This window comes from Condylura cristata, unplaced genomic scaffold, assembly GCF_000260355.1.
Source record: "Condylura cristata isolate star-nosed mole 26May11 unplaced genomic scaffold, ConCri1.0 scaffold00017, whole genome shotgun sequence".
Taxonomy (NCBI): Eukaryota; Metazoa; Chordata; class Mammalia; order Eulipotyphla; family Talpidae; genus Condylura; species Condylura cristata.
In genome coordinates this window covers 38,690,009-38,714,372 of record NW_004567118.1, presented here as the reverse complement: position 1 = coordinate 38,714,372, position 24,364 = coordinate 38,690,009, and the positions used below count along the sequence as shown (strand labels likewise).

The following is a 24,364-nucleotide window of genomic DNA, read 5'->3' as shown; positions in this document are numbered from 1 at the left end:
AGAAGTGAGATCTCATGGCCAGCGTTTTCTAAGGGAAATTAAACTGAAGGCCGGTAGGAGGTTGTTAAAAATGATACTGTGTAGATGTCTCTGAGTAACTTCAAAGATAAAAGAAATAGGCAATGGGTTATTTAGGTTGCTTGTGAGCAAACTGGATTCAAACAAGCTGAGGCATAAAAGGAACTGTGTTGCCCTTGGCAAGCTCTAGCAACTGAACAGCAGGACTGCAAGGATGTTGGAAACAGCAGAGCCCAGGACCCCGCCCTGGCATCTTGGGCCTATCTCTGCCTCTCTTCTCTCTGAGTTGCTTTCATTCTCTCTCACTGGAGACAGGCTGTTTCCACACAAAGGTATTTTCACACACAGTTACCTATTTTACACATCCTATCATCAGCAAAAGACCATTTTGAGTCTCTTACTGATGTCCTGTTTAAAAAAAAAAAAAAAAAAAAACAGGGACAGGAGTCTTTGGCCCTGCTCAGTCTGGTGCTTGAGCAGGGGAATAAGTTTATAGAAGTGATACAGGGCCATAAGGGCCACTCAAACTGACCAAGGACACTGGCCAAATAGTTTACTAGTCACTGTGTGAGTCCTTCATGCACGCACATAATTGCAAGACTACTCAAGCTCAAGAACAACAATGGGATTTATTTAACAAACCAGAGAAAAACAAAGAGTTACTGAGGCCGAAAATGGCTGTTTACCTCACCCAAAGCAGTGTCCCGTGTTTTTCAGTCCTAAACAAAAGCAGCTAAGATGGCAGCTTCCCACCACTGAGCACAGGGATCTCCTCTGCAAACAACAGGCCATGTGTGCAAGACAGTGTTTCCCTGCCTCTGCCAGCCTGGAGCATATGGCAGCCAGACTCAGGCCAGTTGCAACTCACAACGATAACAGAAGGTGCAATAGGAGATGCTCCCATAGCTGCCTGGACACCCCAGCACAACACCAGACAAGTGACTCTCAAAACAGCAGCTGCAGCAACTGAACAACCTAACAAGAGACAAAGCTCACTGAGATGCCCAGCTCCAGGTCTTTGCCTTTTCTACCAGGCTGTAACAGCAAGCAATACCAAGAACAGTTTCCATCACTCAGCTACTTGCAAAACCTCTGAACTTTTCCTCTCTGAGGCTGACTGCTGGAGACCTCCACAACAACCTTGTGGAAGATTGGTGTGGTGGGGGCTGAGATCCCCGGACCCCAAAAGCCAAATCCTGAAATGCTGAATTCCATGACTGAATGAATCTATGCTCCTTGTTATATAGTCCCTTATATTTTTTATCAATCACTCGGCCTCAAAATGCAATACTTTTTAGCATTTTCCCTGAGGTTGTCTGTCTGTCCTCACCAGTAACTCCCTCCAGGGGGCGCCACCAGTTGCAGAAAGTCCTGAGGAAGCTGAGTTGGTGACTCTTGGGAAGAAGTTCGAAAGATGGTTCCAGGAATGGTCATACCATGGGAAGGCAGAGATGAGGGTGAGGGAGAGGGCTGGGTGATTGGCATCTGAGGCACACAGGTTAACCAGACTGGGCACACAGGTTACCCCCTAGTGAGCTCACCTTCTAGACTGTGTGCCTCAAAGGTGGGAAAGACCACAAATCTTTCCCTCTCTTTCTCGTCTATTTTTCCTTCTGGCCCTTATTCACCCCAATGCAAAAGGCACTTTTTTTTTTTCTAAAGATTTATTTATTTGTGCATACAGGGGTACAGGCCAGAGGCTTTGGGGTGGCGAGAGGCTTCACCAGTGACAGAGTGGGGAGCAGAACAGGCGGATTTATGAAGTACACTGCTGAGGGGAGCAGCGGGCGGGTCAGGAGAGGTCTGCCGCGCCATGTGGTCACCTCCGGGGCAGGCGGAATCGAACTCATGCGGAAGTGGCTTTAGCTTCTCAGTGCTGTGCTTTAACCCGCTGCGCCACCAGGGAGGGCCACAAAAGGCACTTTTTAACCTGTCTTGATTTCTCCAAATCCAAGTGTTGAAGAGCGATCGATTGGATATAGTTTTGGGCAAAGGAATTGTATTGAGAGTGTAAGTTGTAATCGAGGTAAATCACTGGCTCTTAGTTTCTGCCCCAGCTCTTCAGCTGCTACTGTCCCCTTGTTGAGCAGACTCTCACCACTGACTTCCCTACTGCTTCTAGGACACTCCAGGAGCACCTACTTTAGGACACCTGCATTCTGCATCCCCTCTGTCTAGAATTTCCATTGCTCTGACATCGATGTAGCCCATTGCTTCACCTCCATGGAATCTTTGCTCAACAAAACAGCTTCTCAATGAATCCCTACCCTGACTATCCTGTTTAAATTTGTACCCCAGTCTTTCTCCTCATTCCTCTTTACTTGTTCTGCTTGTCTTTGTCCTTGACATTTGTCACCTTCAAGTTTGGCATGTGATTTACTTATTATTTTTATAGTTCATCCCTGTCCACTGAACTATATACTCCACCAGGAGATCAGGGATCTTGGGCTCTCTGGGTCACTGATAAATACTAGGACAATCAATACTCATTGATATATTTGTTGAGAAAAAAAAATGCTGTAATTGTGGACCGTGATGGGGTCAGGGTGAAGGAGAAAATAGCATTTAATGAGCAACTGTTATGTGCCATGAATCCTCCCAGTTACACAGACATCATAATCCCCACTGAAGATAATGAAACTGAGACCCAGAGAAACTGAGTAAGTTTCCCAAGGACACACATCTCATTAAGCAGCTACACCAAGCTTAAAACTCACTTGTGAGCCCCAAATCAATGCTCCTTCCATTACATTCCTTTAATGTTCAAAATGTGATTGTAAAGGCACTGCCATGAAAATAGCTCAGTGGGGGGGGAAAAAAAGGTTCCAGTGACATCTTTGGAGAGAGAATGGCATATAATGATAGGTCTGTGACAATTCTCCTTTTCTATTTTTTCCTCTTTTTTTAATAGCAGAATTCTTAGATTGAACAAAAGCTTTAGCACAGCCCCAACACAAAGCCACATGCAGGTAGAACTGCTCTGTTCCAGCTGAAAATGAAGTCCCCCGTTTGCTTTCTCCTTGCTCTCCATGGCCAACTTTCGGGTATCTGGGGGAACCCAGAAGGAAAACTGGTGAGACTGGTATAAAACCCATGTTGATTGATTTTATGGCTGCATACACCTCAGAGACAAACTATAAGCATCTCTCCCCCTTCTTCTGGATGGTCAAAGGAGTGCTGGAGGTGTCTGCAGAACTTAGGGCCTTAGGGAAGTGGACAGTCTAGACTTCTGGCTAAAGATGTCAGATTGAACATAAGTGTTTATGAGAGGCTCCCTCCCATCGTCCCTCAAAATGGCAATCAAAAAAAAAGCTTTTAAGTAAAAACCCATAGGACAAAGAGTATGAAAGACAATGGTAGCTATCAGCAAGTTTGTGGAAGACGGAAATTAAGTGGGTGAGGGATCCTAACTTGGTGGCAGAGACTGTTATAGGGCACCTCAATTCAGAGAGGCACCCCTGGAGCCTCAAAACCTGCCTGCTCTAAGTGGGTTCTGCCATCCGCCGCAACAAGACAAAACATATAAAGCTTTAATGAAAAGTGACTTTAATACAGTGAATATACAATATGAAACACAAAGAATGTAACTTCTAAATCAAACACCTGAAGTTACACATCCCCTCGTGGGCAAAAGTCAACCCAAAAGGGATTGGCCCAAAGCAAGGCCTGAAAGCCTGCCACAAGACTAAAGCACCTTCTGGCCGGGACCCATGGAAAAGGGTCAGAAATGGCCAGACAAATCTGGGAGGAAAAGAGCAAAATCAAAATCAATATAAACACTGCCATAGTCACCTCCCTACAGGTATCTCACCCACATCTGCCTTAACCAGTCCAGGGTCAGGAAACAAGCCCGGTTTCTTCATCACATGTTTGCTGCTCCATGTGGCTTCCTTAGGTCTCCTTCTCCATCTGTCTTCTTTCTCTCTTCTTCTCTCTCCTTTTTCTCTGCTCAGTTCCACCCTCCTTCTGGGTGGGGCAGGGAACCTGGAACTTCCCTTCTCCTAGGGACCACCCAGTTACAAGACAAGGCTGAAAGATAAAGGTTTGCATGGGCAAACCCACTGATGCCCAACAGCCTCACGACAGAACCTCCAAAAAGGGTCAGATAGTGCTGCAGATGGTTGAGAAGGGGAACTAAAACTAGGAGGATTCGTTAAAAGTCTGTAAAAGGAGGCAACCCTGGTGGCGCAGCGGGTTAAAGCACAGCACTAAGAAGCTAAAGCCACTTCAGCATAAGTTCGATCCCCACCCCTGAGGTGACCACATGGTGTGTCAGAGACCCCTCCTGGCCCACCTGCTGCTCCCCTCAGCAGTGTACTTTGCTGATCTGCCTGTCCTGTTCCCCATTCTGTCTCTGGTGAAGTCTCTCACCACCCCTGCACCTCTGGCCTGTACCCCAGTTCTGTATGCATAAATAAATAAATCTTTTAAAAAAAAAAGTCCATAAAAGGAGCCCTTTAGTCTTCCTGTCATAGCCAAAAGTAGAGAGAAAACCATCTCTCTTTGTCTCTATAGAAGACAAGATTGAAACAGATAGACTCTGGCCTTGGGAAGGTCACACCAAGCTGAGGCTGGGAATGAGGGCCTATATGGAAAACAGGAGGTGAGTTGAAATTCTAATTATTGAGTTGTGAGACACCCCCCACCCCAGGTCAGGCTAGTCTATCCCGCTCTCCCCTAGCAGAAGTGTGGGCGAATCCATCCCTGGAGATGCCAACAAACTCAAGAGAAAAGATCACAAGGAATGAGTCAAGGATCCCTAAACAAAAGGGCCTGGTTAGATTTCCCTCAAGTGAATTCCTCGAAGATAAGTCCTCCCACACATAAGGAATGATGATACAACCTTTAAGTACCTCTTAACCACAAGTGGGCAATCAAAAAGCCAGTCATTTCAGGGAAACCGCTAACAAGAAAGGAACCAAAACAAACAAGCAAAAAGATAACCAGGAAAATAGAGATAATGGTAAGAGCACAGATCTAGATAGAGCAGACTAGGGTCTAGGTTTAAATCTGAGCTGTGTGACCTTGGACAAATTATTAACCTCTCTGAACCTCAGCCCCACCACCCCTAACATGAGGTGAGTATTATCCTACTCTGTAAGTTTCAAGTAGTTCTTATTTGTCAAGTGCTGACAAAAATGCCAGAATAATATTAGGTTCTGTGTGTTTGATAATTTTTTTAAATATAGGGAGCAGATGGAAACATCAAAGCACTTTAATTAAAATTCCTAACAGATAAGAGATAGTGCATCATAAACACAAACATAGGATGCTATTTTAAAGGAACATTCATAGAAGAGGCAGGAGTGGGGGCGGGAGAACACCTAGAAATTAAAAACATGATTGCAAACATTTTAAAAATCCATAGAAGTATTGAAATGAAATCTCCTGAAAAGCAAAGCACATAGACTTATAGAAATGGATAATGGCAGAGAAAAAAGAATCATGGAAATGAGTGGGGAAATCCAGCAAATCCAATACTCTGCTGCTAGAGGGTAGAGAGAAGGGAGAAAAGAATTTTGCTGAAGAAATAACATATGTGGAAAATTCTCCACTGAAACGCATGTGTTTCCACACTGAATTCACCTTTCCAGTCTGCAGTACGTGGCATCCTTGGGAAGCTCAGGCAAACAGAGACCAAGAGAAAACCTTTAAAATTTCTGGAAAGGAAAAACAAGTCACAAACTTCAGCTTCAGAATGATCTGGGCTTCTCAATCCATGGAGTTGAGGCCAGAACACAATGCTACAAGGCCGTCCAATTAGGGAGAATCTTTTCTAAGACAGAATTCTATACCAACAAACTAAATAATATGGCAGGGTAGGATGTGGATTCAAATATAGCTATATGTGCGATTGCTGAGAGCATTTAAATGTTTCCTCCTCTAACAAATTTTAATTAGACTCTGTAGTGTTATCAACTAATGTCACTACGCTATCCATTAGGGCCTTATCCTGTTTGTTTGTTTTTTCTTTTTTTTATTATATTAGTTTATTTTTACATATTTTTGTGCATTTTTCCATCTCAGTTGCAATCCCCTTGGGTTTCCCATCACCAAATCACCCGTGTGCCATCACCATAGTCCAGTGCATTTCCTTCCTCTTATCCTGTTGTATCACTGAAAATCTATAGCTTTTACCGACCTCTCCCTATTCCACCCCCAGCTACTGCCAACCTCTTCCCTGGTCTGTTTCTAGAAGTTTGACCTTTTTCTGACATTTCTGTGATAGATACCTAGTAAGTCAAGCCTATCAATAAACAAAAGAAAACAAAATAGTTCCACAAGAAGAGAACGCAGTCATTGTATACTGCAAATTTGAGGTGTGGACAGTACTTCCATAGTCATAATCCTAGGCAAGCTGGGTATAGACTTAACAGAAGTGCCATCCAACTCTACTGGAGGGTGAAAGACAGGTGTGGCAGGATACTTCATAGAAGCCCTCCCCTCTCGCCCATGGCAAGAATTCAGGAGATAATAGCTAAACCTTTTGAAAATCAAAAAATGCCAAGTGCTCCACACCCATGGAAAAATGAAAGTAAATAGAAGCTGCAGCTGAGTGGTCGCTCTGACAAGGGCAGCTCGGGGCCGGTGGGGGGCGGGGGAGGACACAGAACCGGAAATGCAGTGTTCGTCGCCAAGCCTTGCGGTCTCGTTTGTCTTTGTAAGTTATGTCCACCTATTGCTTTGATACAAATGAAAATCAAATTAAAAATCATCATAAATTTCCCGCGCAGCTGGAAGGCCCGAGCAGCTTTAGAGGGAACACATGTCCTAGCCCCCCACCACAAAGGGGACATAGGAAGAATAGAGGTGGGTTGTTGCTATGGTTTCGCTGACATCTCTCCTCCCAGGAACAAAACCCCTGTCATGGTGCCCAGTCCTGGGGATGTGCCCGGAAGGAGAGGAAAAGGCCCCGGCCTGAATTCTGAGAGTCTGGAGCACAGGAATACCCAGCTGACAGCTGGCTTAATAAGCTCACCTCAGGCTCGTTCTGGAGTAAGGGTCTCCCTGGGTGTCCGCAGAATCTGGAGAAATGACGCCGTAAATTAGAGGCAGCCGTCCATTAAGCCACCAGGAAAAGCCTGACTTTTATCATTCTGAGAAGCCCTGTTTAATGTGCATGCTAAGTGCTGTGTGGAAAATAGCTGTTTTCTCCTCACAGCGTTCAACTGCCAGCCAGACAGTGGGCTGAGAGGACCATCCAGGAAGTGGGTGAGGCAGACCGACCCTCTGAACCCATGTCCCCCTATTCAGCAAATCAAAACTGAGCGCCTACTGTGCGCCAGGCACTCTGGGATGAACCACCCAGTCCAGGTTTTCAAAGAGTTCCCTGGCTCCTTTAAGAGTAAGTGGAAATGCGATTGGTTCCACTTGACTTTCATGTCAAGTGCCCAAAGGGTGCCAGGCATTTGCAGTCTGGGCAGGGGACACAAATAAATGTCAAGTGCTATGATAGAGGACAGATAGAGCACCAAGGAAGGATAGCCATGCCTGGAAAAAAGAGAGAGGAGGCTTCAGAAAAGAGATGACCTGTGCTTTTAGTCTCAGGCCATTGGCCAGTTGCTGGGCTAAATGTGGGAGTAAGAGGTGGGGTCCTGAGAAGGCAAGATCCGAAGCAGAGGGCAAAGATCCGAATCATGAGCAAAGGCCGTGATTCAGTGTCCTGAGGTAGCTGAATCTGAGGTTAACAGCTGGGGCTGAAGAGGCCGGCAGAGCCCAGATCATTCTGGGCCTGGAGTGCTGTTAACAAGTATGTGTGCCTTAAGCCGCACGACCAAAGTGTGGTTCACTAACAAGCAGCAGCCCCCTTCTTGTTAGAAGAGCAGAATCTAGGCCCCAGCCTAAATCAGCATTGGGACAGGACACCCTGGCCACTCCCTTTCAGGGGTGAGAGGCTCTGGTCTGGCTTCCTATCATTGGGAAGTATGAGGAAGTAAGTTTATTAGAAAGAGACAGGAGAGGAAAAGACACTTGCATAGGCACAAGTAGGCAGGAAGAGCTGCCCCGAAAGGGACAGGTTTGCAGAGAGACACCAGCATGTTTGCAGGCAGACGGCCTTAGGAGAGCGGCCTCCGCTCTCTCGTAAGGGAGGTCATTGCAGAGGAGTCCTGGCACAGTCACGGGCAGGCAGGAGGCTGCTGCCCTGCAGAGGGAGAGTGGGTGGCAAGAAGCACCTGCGTAGGCACAGGTGGGCAGAGAAGCGGCTGCCAGTTACCTTTTTAACATCCCGGTATTTCTCAGAGCCCCGTGTGAGAGCTATTGTACTTTTTATACTCATTGTCAGCTCTTCTATAATCAAAATGTGCTGCAAATTCAATAATGCTTTGAATGATTTTGAATTCTATAATCACATCACAATCTATAGACAGGCTCTGTTCCGCAATCTGGTCATACCTAACTTCTGTTGCCAGGATGTGTAAACAGGCTTTTTATAAATAGAATCTTAATCACCTACCAGCTTCCCCTCTAGTTTCAGAAACATGGCACTTCCCGATGACTTTTCAAGGGTGGCGTCTCCTGCATGCTGGTCACCCCATCAACCTCCTCAGCAAGCAATTTATAGCCTCGGAGCTTGAATGCATGAGGGAAACTCATTATTTAAGAATCCTCGGAATATATCTTTTTGTAATGAGACCAGAGCCAACTCCACCCTGTGCCTCCACTAATGTATGTTTTGTAAACATTCAGTTTAATAGGAAAGTGTAAATAATAGCCACAGTCTCAGTTGCACTATCTCTTCCCTGCTTCCCTTCAAGCCACAGTTTATAAGGTGCTTGGACTGCATTCGTTCCTCCAATCCTCTTCCACTCTTGTGACTTCAACAGAGCCGTGCTAATCATTTTCCGTTATTAACCCATGTGATAAGCAAATCCTCAAGATTTATCCCTAACATCTCAAGGCTGGACTCTTGCAATTTGATCTCTGGCTCTTTCTACCAAGAGCTATTGTTCCTTTAAGAAATGAAAACAGGGGCCCTCCCTGGTGGTACAACAGGCTAAAGTGCAGCACTATGCAGCTATCTGTCCACTGCACGAGTTTGAGCCCCAGCCAAGGAGGTGACCCATGTGGCATGGCAGACCTCTTCTTGTATGCATAAACAAATCTTTTTTAAAAAAATGAAAACAGAAAGGAAGAAAGACACCAAGGTTACTTTGGGTGACATTCTGCTCAACAGAGGGCACAGGCTTTGGCTGCTGGTGGTCTCAGGGCCTTTGAAATGCTGCTGTGCTTTGAGGCTCTGCAGGACACTCTGGGCTTTCCAGCCTTCCAGAATTTCTGTGGCTGCTTGATTTCATGGCTGATGTGATGGTGAGCGCACTTTGCTCCATCTCTCTGCCACCCTGAGACACACTTTCAGCCCATCTGGCATGGGACCCAGTTTCAGTTTTTTGTCTCCAAAAGTTTGCCTAATCTCAAAATGTCACCTGCACACAATCAAGCTTTAGCATGCCTGTTTTGGATGCAGTGGGGATTTTCTCACCTATGCATCCTGCTCAGTTGGGCCAACCTGTCAGGGGCGGGGAAGAGAGGGAGGACAAGACACATATCACTCAGTTTTTGCTAGGCAGCAAACTGTGGATTCTTCATGCTGTCTTCAGAAAGCTCAGCCTCTTCTGATTTGATGTGTGTGCTAAACAGCCATGCCTATTTTTATAAAAAAGTGCTTTTTTATAAAGGTCTATTTTTTAGGAAATTAGAGTAAGATGCACTGAGGTTAAGAGGCTTGTGTATAATCTCCAGTTCATAGAATTTTAGAGCTAAAAACAACCTGAGAGGTCACTCCACCCTTTCTGTGAAGAAACTAAGGCTCAGAGACACCATGTAACCTGCCTGCTGTCATGTAGCTATTGAGCCTTAGGCTGGGAGTCAAGCCCAGTTTTGTGATTTCAGTGTATGCTTCCCTAGATACTCTTCCATGCGCCTTCTCCCTGGGTTCCACCTTGAGGCTCCTTGGATTTGCGACATTTCTATGGACAAGCTAAGAAAACATGCAGGACTGGGGTGGTGGCCTAGTTGACCGATCAGCATTTGTCCGGCCCATCCTACCAGGGCTTTTGAGGACTGAGTCATTGGCCCCTCTCATTATCACTGTCACACACTGCAAGCTTTCCCCTGATCTCACAGATGAGAGAACACGGGCTGCTGGACCCAGTGTAAATTAAACTATTGTTCCCCGTCCATCCCAGCTCAGAACCTTATTGGCCTGTCATCTGGGTGCACTGCTCCTCTAGCTGACTGACAAAGGGCAGTCATAACACCAGCTGAATCCCTTTGAGGGGTGTCACAGACAGACTTTGTTGCCCTTGCCCAGCACCCATGAATTCTGGCCTCCTGTCCCTACACAGCCTGCCACTATCTGCTAATCACCACCTGCCACCTTGGAACTGCAGCAGAGGGTCCTGAGCTCATCCAACAGGCCTCTGTGGGCCCAGCTTGGCCACAGACTCACTGTGAGACCCAAAACACTCATCTCCCTCTCAGCATCTCTGTGGCTCATCTATCAAACCAGGGTGGGAAGGATTCTGTGCCTCTCAGTTTAGACGTGCAGTTTTGTTCATTTCCGTAAGCATTTATTAATCATGCCAGGTATGAAGCATATAAAGCTAAATAAAACATTCACCTGATCCCCAAGAGGCATCTCAGTCTTGGTGGAAAGAGAGAAAGAATTACATTTAAGGGTTGGAATGGAAAGTACCAGATGTGGGGGTATCTAAGGGAAGGAGGCTTCTAGGAGCTGATGACAGCGACACTGAGTGGTGTGAAGGCTCAGCTCAGGTGAAGGGACCAGTATAAGGCAAGAGGGACATGAGGAACTATGTCTCTATGCAGGAAGCCAGAAGCACTGAATGAATGAAGATGGTAGACTACAAAGTAGTGAGCTTAAGCACCAGACTTTGTGCTAAGTTATCTTTGCAATATCTCATGAAAGCTTTACAATAACACTATGAAGAAAGATCCATTCTTTTTTTAAAGATTTATTTATTTGTGCATACAGAACTGGGGTACAGGCCAGAAGCTCAGGGGTGGTGAGAGGCTTCACCAGAGACAGAGTGGGGAGCAGAACAGGCAGATCTACGAAGTACACTGTTGAGGGGAGCAGCAGGCGGGTCAGGAGATGGTCTGCCTCGCCATGCGGTCACCTCCGGGGCAGGCGGGGATTGAACTCATGCAGAAGTGGCTTTAGCTTCTTAGTGCAGTGCTTTAACCCGCTGTGCCACCAGGGAGGGCCAAAAGATCCATTCTTAATTTCAACCCAATTTTACAGATTTTTCAGAAAAATGAGAACCCAAAAGATGAACACCACAACTTGTCAAGGGTCAAAGAACTAGATCTGACCGCACCCTGATTGCCTCCCAAACCCTGAGCCCGTTAATCAACTATCCTAGGCTCTCTCTGGTTCTGACCCACCTAGTGGAAGCTGCCTGCATTTCTACCTCTCTCAGAATACCTGGCTCTGGAGTACTCTATTCCTGGGTACAAGTCCTGCCCATTTCAGCTGCACCCTGAGGTGGGAAGGAACCCAAAGCCACAATGGTAGTTAGCTACTCAGAGCCCTTTGGCACAGAAGCCTGGCCAGGCTAAGCACCCCAAGAAATGCACCTGGCTCATGAGTAAGACCTTCAGATACAAAGACACAGCAGGGTCAGCTCTACTGGGAAAGGTTCGCACGGAAACACTCTGGTGGCCACAGTATGTGTCTCCAGGTCCTTGAAAAGGGGATCAATGGAAGAAGGGGTGTAGCTATGACCAGGAACTGGTAAAGTCTTTGAGACAGTTTTTGACTCAATATAAAGATGAACTTTGAAAACCTTGGGCTGCCATGGCAGGTACTGAGGTCTCCATACCTAAGGACAATATGGTGTTACAGAGGCTGGGTAGTAGTGGACACCCTTGGTGTGGGGGCTACAGAAATCAGGATTCCAGCAGGAAATCCACAGCACCCACAGACTCAGTGATATAGGGAAAGCTTAATGAAGGACTATATGTGGTTCTGTGGGCTGGACTTAGGAAAACAATATGCAGTGTCCTGAGCCCAGAGGCAGGGAGAACCATGACAGTCCCTAGGGAAATGAGAAAGAACAGAGAGAGAGGGAGCAGCATGAGGCTGCAATAGGGTGAGCTCACCCTACCCAGTCATGACCTTACAAGGACACACAGCCGAGAGTGGAGAGACAGAGCAACCAGCCTGAGTTCCTTTCTCCTTCACTTCCCTGGGTGGGCCCACTACTGTCTGCACCCAACAGAAACCAGAGGGCAAGGGAGCCCATCAGGCCAGTCTAAGGGACAGCAGCTCTAGGGCAGAGAACAGAGTGGGGAGGTTGGTGCAGGGTGGACAATCAGAAGCTGTCACCCACGGGGCTGCCCCGCCATGTGACGGGCCCCCTCCCACTCCTCCTCTCAAGCTGTCTCTCACCAGCCGCTGTTATAAAGTCACTTTCATTCAACACAAGATTGCTTTGTATCAATACCTCCCTGCCTTAGCCCAGAAAATTCCTCCGGCTTTTCAAAGAAGCTCCCCTTCCTACTTGTTCCAGTGTTTATTTCCTCAGCGTGTTTCCTGTAATTTGCAAAGATTAAAGATTTAAGCTTCTTTTATTGCGATGTACTTTCCCAGCCCCATTATGCATTCTGCCCATCGCTCCTATCTCCTCCCGCAGAGCTCCCAAATCCTTTCTGGCCATGCAGAAATCGCTCCACAGGTAGACTCACCTTGTGTCAGCGGTGGCCCTGCTCCTGAAGTGCCAGGGGAACCCCGGTTCCACAGGCTGGACCTGCTTCACCACCCTCATCCTGATCCATGCTCATCTTCCGCATGGGACGGTCTGGATTTTGGTTTCCCAGTCAACAAGGGCACCTAACACCCTGAGTCTGTGTCGTAACTTCCCCTTTCTGTGTCCCCTCTGGAGCTTTGAATCCTGGTATTCGTGGTGTGTAAACAAATCATTCACTGCCTCGGAGCCTGCTCTCTTTGAAGCAACTCTGTTGAATTATCAATATTTGCTGAATTATCAATATTTGAATTATCAATATTTGAGAGGGATATCAGTGTGTGTATTCTGTCCAGCACCCATCTGTGTCAGACAGGGCCTCATTTTCGGAGGGGACAAATCTTGACTTAAGGTTCTGCTATTGCTGTCGGACCCCAAAATCTGGTGGGTGGTCCCACTGATTGTTGCTGTTGCTGCTGTTTTGTGCTCAGCCCCCCTGCACCTCAGCAGATGAGACCTGAGCCCCGCCAGTAGTGGGGAGTCTTGAGGAGGGGCTGCTGGTGTTGCCCAGTGTCCAGCCAGAACCCGAGCAGACTCACACTGGTCAGCGCAGCCTGTGACAGGCTCAGCAAGGACACCGTCTCACTTCAATGAGGCGCTCCATTCTCTTCCAGCTGCTGTGCCAGGGGCTTTCCTGGCTATGACGCTAAAGAGACTCCCTTTCCCCAGCCCCCAATCAGAGCTTGGAGCCAAGTGTTGCTCACAGGAAGTGAACCACACCCTAGTAGAGAGGAGGGCTATTTGGAGGCCAGGAGACTGATGTGCTCTTGACTTGCTCTGTGACCTTGGGCAGTTCACTTCCATCTCTGGATTAGATTGTTGCTTGACCTCAGAGAACCTATAACAGATTCCCTGGAAAGGCAGGTTCTTGGGCTCCACCCCAGAGGGTCTGAGTCAGAATAGGTGGATGCCTGGCATGGTCCTGGAGAGCTCCCCACATGGGTTCAATATGCACAGCATCAGAGAACCTCTCGGTGCACGGCCTGAGCCTTGTGCTTTTTTTTTTTTTTTAAATGCATACAGAACTGGGGTACAGGACAGAGGGGCAGAGGTGGTGAGAGGCTTCACCAGAGACAGAGCGGGGAGCAGAACAGGCAGATCAATGAAATACACTGCTGAGGGGAGCAGCGGGCAGGTCAGAAGAGGTCTGCTGCACGATGTGGGTCACCTCCCGGGCCGGGGATCAAACTCGCACTGAAGCAGCTGTGGCCACTTGCAGGGCTGCGCTCTAACCTGTTGCACCACCAGGGAGAGGCCAAGCTTTGCGCTTTACGTGTGTACTTGATCCGTTCAGACCCTAAAGTGGGTCTGAAGGCAGCCTTGTCCAGGACAGGGAAGAGACCACACATGGGTATGGGACCCAAGGCAGGCTGCCGTTGACTCTCAAGCCAGGGAATAATTCACAGAGGGGAGCCCAGGGCAGTTCCTTAAAGAAAGAGACACAAACTCTACCTAGCGATATGGGAATAAAAGCTGCTGCAGTGGAAACTGCAGTTTCCGGGGGAGACCTGGGGCCACACTCGTGAGCTACAATGATGCCCAGTTCAGCTGCTCAGAACCCACCCAAATCACCCAGGGCCTGCGGTCCAGAGACCCACAGGGTCCCCCCAGCTAGGACAATCAGGTGTGGTGACCTCACCACCTCACCTGCCCTAAGGAGCTAGGATCTGCTCACTGCTGACTTTCTACAACTGCGCTGTCCAATTCCGCTATCTAAGTTTAATTAATTAAAAAAATACATCAAGCAAATAAGCCAAAAAAGAAAGTAAATTTGTGAGGTGATGGATGTGTTAATTAACTCAGCAGGGAGCCCCTTATACAGATATCAAATTGTCCAGTTACGTGCTTTAAATATCTTTCCATTTTATTTGTCAATGACTCCTCTATAAAACTAGGGGAAATTAATTAATTAATTAAAATTCACATCCCCGGTTACATTAGTCCCCCGTAGCCATGGCTACCATGTTAGCCTGGGGCGGAGCACGTCCCGTGTGGCAGGAAGTCCCGCCATACAGTGGTTTTCTAAGGGAAGCAGAAACCTTGCCCTCACCTTCTTCCACTCATGCCCTTCTGGTCACTGGGTGTTTCTAAAGATGCGAGATGACGGCAAGACTACTCTGCCCAGTCTCTGCTGCTTCTGGAATGAACACTTCTGAATCCTAGCCCTGTCTGATCAGCCCCGGGCCTGGTCTCTCTGCTTTGCACTATTTCCAAGAGAAGGGCTTCATTTTCCATTTCCCCCTTAAGCCACATGACCCTCCTTCAAGCCTGTCTTACTGGCTCTCGGGTTTCTTAAGCTCAGTTACAGAGCAGGCACACAGCTTCAGCTTGATCAGGAGAACAAGGCCTGGCGTCTCTCCCATTTCACCCTCCCCGCCAGCCCAGCTCACTGAACAGGCTTTAGTTCATCCAGGCACAGTCCCGGTAATGCCAGCATCACTCAGCATCCCCCCACCACCTCCCAGGCTGCTCTTTTTTGGGGACTCCTCCCACCTCTCCTTGACCTCTCCTTTCTTGGAAACTTTAGGAAACAGCCACTGCAACTGACCTCACAACCCTCTCCTACTGTCCGCTCCTACTCTCCGCTCCTCCCTCACCTACAGACCCCCTCCGCCCTCCACCTGTGGACCAGGCCATCGGATGCATTCTCTTCTCTTGAAGCAGTCACCATCAAAGGGAGAGCTAGAGCCAGACCACAGGCACAGCACAGGGCCACCCCTCCCTGGGCGGAAATAAAGGAAAACAGATCGCAGCACAACCCTCTGGTCGAGGGAGGAACGTGTGTTCACGGGGACTCTTCCACTCTAGGAGGACATACAGGAAAGACTCTGGCTCAGGGCTCTCCTGTCGGACACTCGTCTTTTGTCAAGTGGAAGCCCTGCTGTCCTCCCCGAGCCCTCTCTGCCCACTAAACCTTCCTTTCCATGGCCCCCAGCCTTGAACTTCTCACCAGCTCTGATTCTCCCCCAGTCTCGGTCATTGGCCCAGGTTGTCCATGGGTGCCCCCCATTCCAGCACCTGGTCCAGCCCTTCCTTCTCATCCTTCTCCTCTGTGCCAGCTCTAGTGTGTGTCCCCAAGCTCTCCCCAGATTGTGGCTCCAGTGCTGACACATTCCCCCCCTCCCTGTCTTCCAACTTCCATTTCTCCCCCTGCTCCATCTTCCCTCACACCTACATCTACCCAATCTCTGCTCTTGGATCAGTCCTTGATTTGGACTCAACTGACCTTGCCCATTAATAAGTAAGTGAGATTGAGTCACAAATCTCTCCCTGGTTCACTCAACAGGCATTTCCTGAGTGTCTGCTAAATGCCTGGTCTTCTTCAGGTCCTTTGAGATGCAGAGGAGATATCCAGCCTGTGGCCTAGTGGGAAAAAAGCCCAATAAAGGGTTATCACATGTTGAGGCAGAGGCTCCACCAGCCATAAGTGAAAGGCAAGAGGAGTTGCTTTGGCAGAACTGGGGGCTGACTCTTCCGCGATGGGTGGGGAGATGGTCAGGTGGACCAAGTAGAAAGACATTCCAAGCATGAGAAGCATGTTTATCGGTGTAGAGCAGGGCCAGAAGCAACAAATCTAGGCAGCCCTGAGGCTTTGCCCACAAGTAGCATGAAGCAGAGGCCGCCCAGGGCAAGGGTAGAACCAGATTGGATTTAAGAGTCTGGGTACTTCTAAAGAAGCAAAGGAAAGAATTACGCAGGTTTACATCGAGAAAAGTTCATTCTGCAGGTTGTCTGGAAAGAAGAGGAAAAAAGAACTCCAGTAATGCACCTATGGGGATGCTTCACAGGTACATTAGCCACCAATTCAGTGTGCCAACATATAGCAAAATCTGCCTCTTCTACCACCCTTGCCTCCTCCTCTGCCAAGGGCCATTTGTCCTGCCCAAGAATAAAAAGAAGCTTCTCATTGCTCAGCTCCTGCAGCTTCAAGAGAGAGGCCTGTGGCATGTGGGCAAGCCCTGTGTTCCTATTCCTGTTGCTGTGTCATTATGTTTTCCTCCTGCCCTCCTCAGCCACACCTCATGGCCCAGTAAAGAAGCTAATAAATAACACAGAGGTGCTTGACTCACATCATAATCCCATTCTTTCATTTTGGAGACTGACGCAAGGAGTTGATCTGATAGACCTGATAGTCTCCATGCTGCTATGACAGATTGCCATAAAAACAGCACTTGAAACAACACAATTATATTATGTTGCAGTTCTGGAGGGTTGAAGTCAAATGGGTTTCAGGAGGATAAATAAAATTGGCGGGGCTGCATTCCTTCTGGAAGCTCTAGGGGAATATCCACCCTCTTGAGTTTTCCCACTTCTAGAAGCTGCCTACATCCCTGGGATAGTGGCTCCATCTTCAGCACAGCATATTTCCATCCTCTCTCTGACTGGCCCTCCATCCTCCCTTGTAAGACTCTTGTGGTAGCCATGAACTACCTGGATAACCCAGAACAATCTCCTTCTTGCGAGAGCCCTCATTATACCTGCAGTGTCCCGCGTAGCATAAATGTTCAGTTTCCAGGAATAAAGGAGCATTATTCTGCCTTTCTAGGGTCCATTTGAGCTTTCAATCCCAGAACCCCAAGAGCATGTTGTCTCTGACCCGTGGATCTGTCCATCTTTGCTCTTTCAGAGGAGACAACGTTCGAAGCAGGAGTAAAAGTTCAGATCCACAGCCAGTCTGAGCCACCTTTCATCCAAGAGCTGGGCTTTGGGGTGGCTCCAGGCTTCCAGACGTTCGTGGCCACACAGGAGCAGAGGGTAAGTTTCATGGCTCCCTGGATGGGTGGTCCTTGACCTAGCCCTTCCCCTGCAGGTGTGAGAAGTGAGATCTCACTCAAGGAGGCTCTGAATCCACACAGGAGACCAGCGCAGGGCTGGCACGGTGAAGGATTCACCCTGAAACTGGAGAAGAATGTCAGTTAACCTCTGTAGCCCAATTCTCCTAAGTCATCTGTCAGTTCCTAAAACTGGGTGTGAGGAAACCCAGCTTACTTTCTTCTCCACCATGTTAATTAGTTTCATTTTTCAGATAATTCAGGGGGAAAATCTTTGAGGGATGGGAACACAGCAGATGCTAAGAGAAAGTGCTAACCAGGGTTTGATGTTTCAGTGGTTGTGTTAATGCAATTAGCAGAGAGTCGCTATGTATACTCCTTGGTTAAGTGGTCTGCCAAAGGAAAGCGGATGAGGCATCACTGTCCTGGAAGAGATGAAGTGGAGGAAACTCCTTGGCAGGAGTTCCTGCCCGCTGTTCTGATTTGGTCGCTGGGAAAGGATGCCAGGATGGCTGGTCTGCTCTGCCAGTCGGGGGGTGAAGGCTGACACCACCTCTTGTCTGACATGGGTGGTAGAAGGGAGACTCCACATTCTCAACTGGGGGGACTAGGTAATGGAGCTGGGGAAACTTTCTTCCTCTCATCTCCTGGTTGTCTGGAATAATGCTGGACAGACTCTGCCTCTGAAGCAGCCCCAGCCCAGATCATGGAAGTCTATTTGCTCCTGGGACAAAGGAACTGAGTGGTGGAGGCTGGCAGGGAAGCAAGTGCCAAGGAGTTCTAAGAGCCCTTAAGTCACTCTCTTCCCTATATGAAAGAGCAAGACTCCCCATGGAGAACAGGATGCAAAGAGAACACGTGCCCAGCTTCCCAGGGCAAGTTCATTGTTTGCTTGAAGCATATTTTCCAAAAATCAGCCTCATTCATATCAGTATTGCTATGATTATTATAACTAATAATAATATATTTGGTTAAGCATTTTACAGTCTTCAAAGCATTTCCGCATCATCTCATTTCATCATTTCATTCATATTAATAGGGAAATACAAAAACACATCCCAGAGCTAAATCTAATAATGCATTATGTTTACTTGTATATAAAAGAGTGTATTCATAGGATTTGAAGGAAATAAGCCAAAATGCCCACAGTGGGGGAACCATGAATGATTTCTTCTCTGGGTACTCCACATGTTTTATAATGTGGCTTTGTCCTAGTTATTCCCACAGCACATATTTGTTGAACACCTACTATGAGTGGAGTGATGGGTCTAAGACCCAAAATCTCTCTGCATGCAGCCTCCATGTTAATGGTTTCTTTCACAAGTTAAAAATAATGAGCAGATCATGTGAAGCCAGGTGTACTCTGGGGTTTGGCCCCTTTTGGGGGTTCTCATCCTCCTGAGGAACTGACCTGACCAGCTGATCCTTGTCCTCAAACACTGCATTTCATTGATTCCAAGATGCATTTCTTCCCAGTTTAGTATGTCTGAAATCAGGACTTGTTTCACAGTTGCATCTTACCACAACAATTGATGATGCCTTTTCTTTCCTGGTGGCCCTAAAACTGTGGTGCAGCTCACAGTCAATGGTAGCTCTCCTGCTCCCACTCCAAGATTAGGTTGTTCAGTTCAAAGCTCAAGGGAGTCTTGCAGAAAGGCCAGGGGTGACTAAAACTGTGAGAGGAAGGTCTCTTCTTGATGAGTTGGTATGAATCAGGCTAAGGAAACTGATTGCTGAGTGAGCTCCTCAGAGGAAGCAGCAATTTAAAGGAATGCTGCCTGCTGTGACCCCCCTCTGAAATAGGAGAGTCCTTTTGCATGGTAATTACATACACACATACACAGAGGCACACACAGCTTGCAAGATCTTTTTAAATTTGTCATCCATAAGAATAACACACCATTGGGCAAAGTTTGGCTTTCTTTTTTTTGATGGGCATTTATCCTCAACCCAGTTATGCCAAGGTATGACCCTGCCTTCCTGGCCAACCTGAGAAATACCCACGCTGGCCAGCTCAGCTTCTGTAGAAGCTTCTGCAGCATCCCAGCACCATCACCACCAGGGCACGGGAGTGGAAAGCATGCTGAGAACAGAAACGGAACCCCGGACATCTACAACACTCTGACTACTCACTGAGCACATACTACCCGCTGGCACTATGCTGCTGACATGCATTACCTCATTTATCCCCGACAAACGCCCTGAAAAAGAGGTAGTGTTATCTCCAGGTGACAGCTGACCAAACTGCTCAGTTAAGTAACTTACTTCAGGTGACTTAGCTGGGAAAGCGACAGGGCTCAGCTTCCAATCCAGGCCTAGGCGTAGAGAGAAAACCAACCTGGGAGCCAGACGCCTACATTCTGGTCCCTCCTGTGCACAGTGTCTTTGGCAAGTCGCTCAGTGGGCCTCAGTTTCCTACCACAGAATGGGAGAACTGAATAAGAGGGCCTCAGAGGCCTTTGGCACTGGCAGCCGGGGGGGCCCTGCTGAGTGCCTCAAGGGCAGAGGTGTCACCTGCAAGTTCAGCCGCCAGCATCTTTGCACCAGCTCCATGTTCTTTCAGCTACTGACTTCCTCCTCCGTGCCAGCTGGCAGGGATGCCGTTAGGGAGTCATGGCAAGAAGGTGTGAGATCAACCTCTCCCCAGCTCCGGGAGGAAGAACCTGGGTTCCTGCCCGTGAGACACAGAAGCCAGGGAGGAGGTCAGCCCCAAAGTCAGCGACGCGGGTCTGAGCATGCTTCTTGGTGAGGCTCACTCCTCGGTCTCTACTCATTGTGGTTATGTCATTATCCTACTTAAAATCCTTCCATTCCAGGGCTTCCTGCAATTTTCTAAGTTCTGAGCCCCTTCAAATGGCTGCTGAGGTGCCATTCAGCCCCGTCCCTGCTTCTCCAAGCTCATCATCCACCTGTGGCTGAACAACACATACTGTACATTCCAGTGGTGGAAACCAGCCAAGCACCCCTTGCTCTTGATGTTTGCTTCACACATTTGCACTCACCATTCCTTCCACTCAGACTCCTTTTCCCCCACAGAGCAGTTACTTCTTCCATACAGCACATTGTACATTCATTTATCCCTTCAGCAAATAGTCACTAAGCACCTACTGTGGTGGGAAAATGAAGATTAGCAAGACCTGGTTCCAGGCCTGGAGTGCTCACAGAATGAAGAAGGTTTTCCAGTAATTTTGTCACACTCTTAAGTGAGACAGAGGACTTGAACTTCCCCTGTGGCATCACCACTCCTTGCACCAGCCTCCTAGAAACTGCCTTCTTCAGCCTCCGTTAGCTCTGGTTTCACCCAGGACTGGGATCTCCCCACAAGGAAGGCGTGTATCTGGACGCTCGCTCCCCAGTAGCTGGCTCATGTATGAGCTGGCTAAATGTGCATTGTTGAAGGAATGAGTGCATGCCAATGCTCAAATCTACACCCTGGGCCCAAGTAGCTGCACTCTAATGCTCTCCCTGTCTTGCCCCACTCCACCTCCCCAGCCAAAATGCCCATTAAAACTGCCCTGAGGGGCCTTCTTCTTCTCCCTGAGGCTGTTAAGCCAGCCTGTGATAGATGATCTCTGTATCATTTCTTGCTGCACACTTAAAGATCCTAATCAAATCAGAAGCTCATGAAAGGGGTCAGAGCTAGAGTTGTAGATCTGGAAGCCATCTGGGTATTGAGAGTGGATGGCACATAGGTGAAGGCCAGGCAGAATGCTGGAATTTAGAGAGAATTGAGGGAGTGAATATATGAACGTGCAAAGCTGGGGCCATCACATGGCAAGGCAGGTCAGCAACTGGCCTTGGGGCTGACATCACCAGCCGAGCTCTGCCCTCATCTAAGGTGGTAGGTCTTCCTGGGGCACTCCTGTTATGATTGGAGATCAGGAGACTTTTCATCACCTTCCACCTGCTCCTCAAAGAGCCTGGTGACAATTCTGCTTTTCTAAATGTTTATCCCTATATTCGTCACACATATATTCGGCCACCCTGCCTGGGCTTCTTGGTAGACCTGGGAATATGGGGCTTGTTGCTCTGGGAAACAAAGCCCTGAGTTTATATTTGGGGGTCTCAGAAATGCTCAGAGGATCCAGAGTTAACAAACACTGCCTGGGCCCTCCTGTTGGTGCAGCAGGTTAAAGCACTGTGCTAAGAAGCTAAAGCCACTTCAGCATGAGTTTGATCCCTGCCTGCCCCGGAGGTGACCACATGGCACCGCAGACCTCCCCTGAACCACCCGCTGCTCCCTTCAGCAGTATAATTCTCAGCCAGCCTGTTCGGCTCCCCACTCTGTCTCTGGTGAGTCCTCTCACTGCCCCTGCACCTCTGGTCCGTACCCGAGTTCTGTATGCATAAATAAACCAATTAAAAAAAAAAAAACGCTGCCCAAAAGTTTCCTAGTCTCATGAAAACCCCCTTCACTGTCAATGTGCAGCCATGGAAATGAGAAGACTCCAGTCCTAAAATCTGGACTCTGCCTTGGCCCCTCAGGTGAGCTGTGTCTAGCGTCCCCTGAGAATACCCATCATCCACCGCCCAGCATCAAGGGTTAACCCGCCAGCGTGGGTGTTTCGCTTTCTAGATGCTAAACAATATTTTACTTATGCTGCCCAAAAATGCCTTCAAAATTCAGTCATTGTTTTGGCCTGTAGTAAGAAATGTTTTAACAAAAAAAGGCAAAGTACCCATTTGTAATTGTACATTATATGATCATGTTAGTGTACTCTATTAAAGTACTGTAAAAAAAAAAATGGCAAATACAACTGTGCGGGTCCTACTGACCTCAATTAAGTCATTGGCAGAACGCATGGATCCAGTTGGCTCCCACAGATGTCTAGACCTTTGCTGTGGGCATAGGTGGCTCACATTTCACATTTCCAACATTTGGAAGGAGTCCCACTGAGGCTCACAACAAGAGTGCACCCCCACTCTACCTCAAATAAAAATGCTCGCTTTTGGGTGGGGTGTTTCCCCCACCACACTTGCTCTTGACAGCTCCTCTGAAGCTTCCGAATGCCTCGCACAAGAGAAGACTCATTTGTCGATCTGACAGCCAGATTCATGGACCTTAATATCTGTGCTTCACGGGCCCCATTAGAAATGGAGACTTGCCCGGCTGTTTTTTGCAAAGCAGGGGAGAGAATTTGTTACACATGCCTTCAGCAATTTCCCAATTGCCAAAGCAGGAGCTGCATAAATATGGCAGCCACCAGAAAGCGCCTGGGGGCCCAGATGGCGGGGTAGCCCACTGCGTGGCCATCCCCTCCATCCGCAACAGGGTAAGACCTGAGTCTTTGTCATCACAAACAGATGAAAATAAGAGTCAATTAAGCATCTACTAGCTGATCTGTCTACTAGCCCTGTTGCCATGCAGCATCTACAGTAGAAATACGTTCAAATCCCTGATGTTTTTAAATTTTACTTTAGGGGGTTTATTTTTATTCCTCTCTATGCATGCGTGTTCCATGTCACCTCACTCTGCTGAGAATGGCCTATAGCAAAAAGAATGGAAACTGCAAATCCTGGTGAGGCTGTGGAGGAAACAAAACTCTCACCCACTACTGGAAAACGGTATGGAGATTTCTTAGGAAAATAAAAATGGGAACCCCCGTACGATCCAGCAAAACCACTGCTGGGTATTTATCCAAGAAATCTGAATACCCCAGATGGTTGCATGGTCTCTTCCTACATAATGAGAGCTTGTTTTAATCAAGGTGGAGATGATGGCAGGAGGTGGAGGGGGGAGGTGAAGGGTTCTAGAATGTGCTCAGCTCTGTTGGAGAATTCCCAGAATGAGTCCACTTAACAATATGCTTAAGAGGAGATAAAATCACTCTCCATGGCTCCTTTGTTCGTTGCAGCCCAGCCCACCCCTCTCCTCTCCTGGCCACAGAGTTCTCTAGACTTGCTGGCCTCTGCTTCTCTGCTCCCCTTTCACTTCCCAGACCACATCTAGTGCTGCATTGAAGCTTCTCTGTATGAAGGTCATCTACAAACTGCTCGGGGCTGAACCCCAAATTTGCTGGCTAAGACTTCCTGACTGCAGTCTCCATCCCGCCTGGTTCTCAGCAGCCTGTGGGCTGTCCACTCACCCTCCCCAAAACAATCTTCTGCTCTGCGTTTCTCCTCAGCTACCTGCCCCTCCTCCTTAGTTCCCTTCATCAATCTTTCCTTCTCTGGTGTTCCTGTAGATGCTGGGCGATCTGGGATGCTGTTTCTGGCCTCCCCCCAGCCTGCAGGTTTCTAGAGTAAGCTCACCTTCACACTGACTTTCAGTGCTACTTCCAGCCAGAACTCTCCTGACACCAGACCCAGTGCTCCAGGCGCTGTTGAATGCCTCCTCTGGGAAGCCCACCGGCATTGCAAAACAACTTCCAATCTCAATTTACCCTCTTCCTTCATCCCCAAAGCAGCACCCCAATATTTCTATGCCACTTGGGTCCCCTAGCCGTGTAAATGGCCCAAGTACAAACCTGTATTCACGAGAGGTGTGACTTTCTGTGTCACCCTCATCTGTAAAATGGGATAAGGATGGTTCCTGTCTCCAAGAGTAACTGGAGGAGTAAGTTACTCTTCCACAGTTGTTTGGTATATAGTAGGTGGCCAATAAATGCTAGCTATTATTGTCTCTCATGCCAAACGCCACTTTAATTCATTCCTTCATGATGACTCACTGGGATGAGAACAGCAGCCTCTCCCTGGGCTCCATGCTGCCCAGCTTGCCACTCTCCCATCATTCTCTGCATCACATGATCTTCCTAAGCGACAAATCTGAGCACCGGGAGGTCCAGCAATCTCTCACAGCTTTTT

At 48.1% G+C, this 24,364-nt stretch overlaps 1 protein-coding gene across 3 annotated transcripts in view; it reads left to right on the top strand.

The window, feature by feature from the left end:
• ASIC2 (acid sensing (proton gated) ion channel 2) overlaps positions 1 to 24,364 on the top strand; it is a 1,021,853-nt gene that overhangs the window by 941,847 nt on the left and 55,642 nt on the right. For 2 of the 3 annotated variants that reach the window (XM_004684897.2, XM_004684896.2), the window contains exon 3: positions 17,416 to 17,543. The exons of the other annotated variant lie outside the window; for it this stretch is intronic. In XM_004684897.2, the coding sequence (XP_004684954.1) occupies positions 17,416 to 17,543 (128 nt within the window). The remainder of the gene's footprint in view (positions 1 to 17,415; positions 17,544 to 24,364) is intronic. 3 annotated transcript variants of the gene reach the window in all.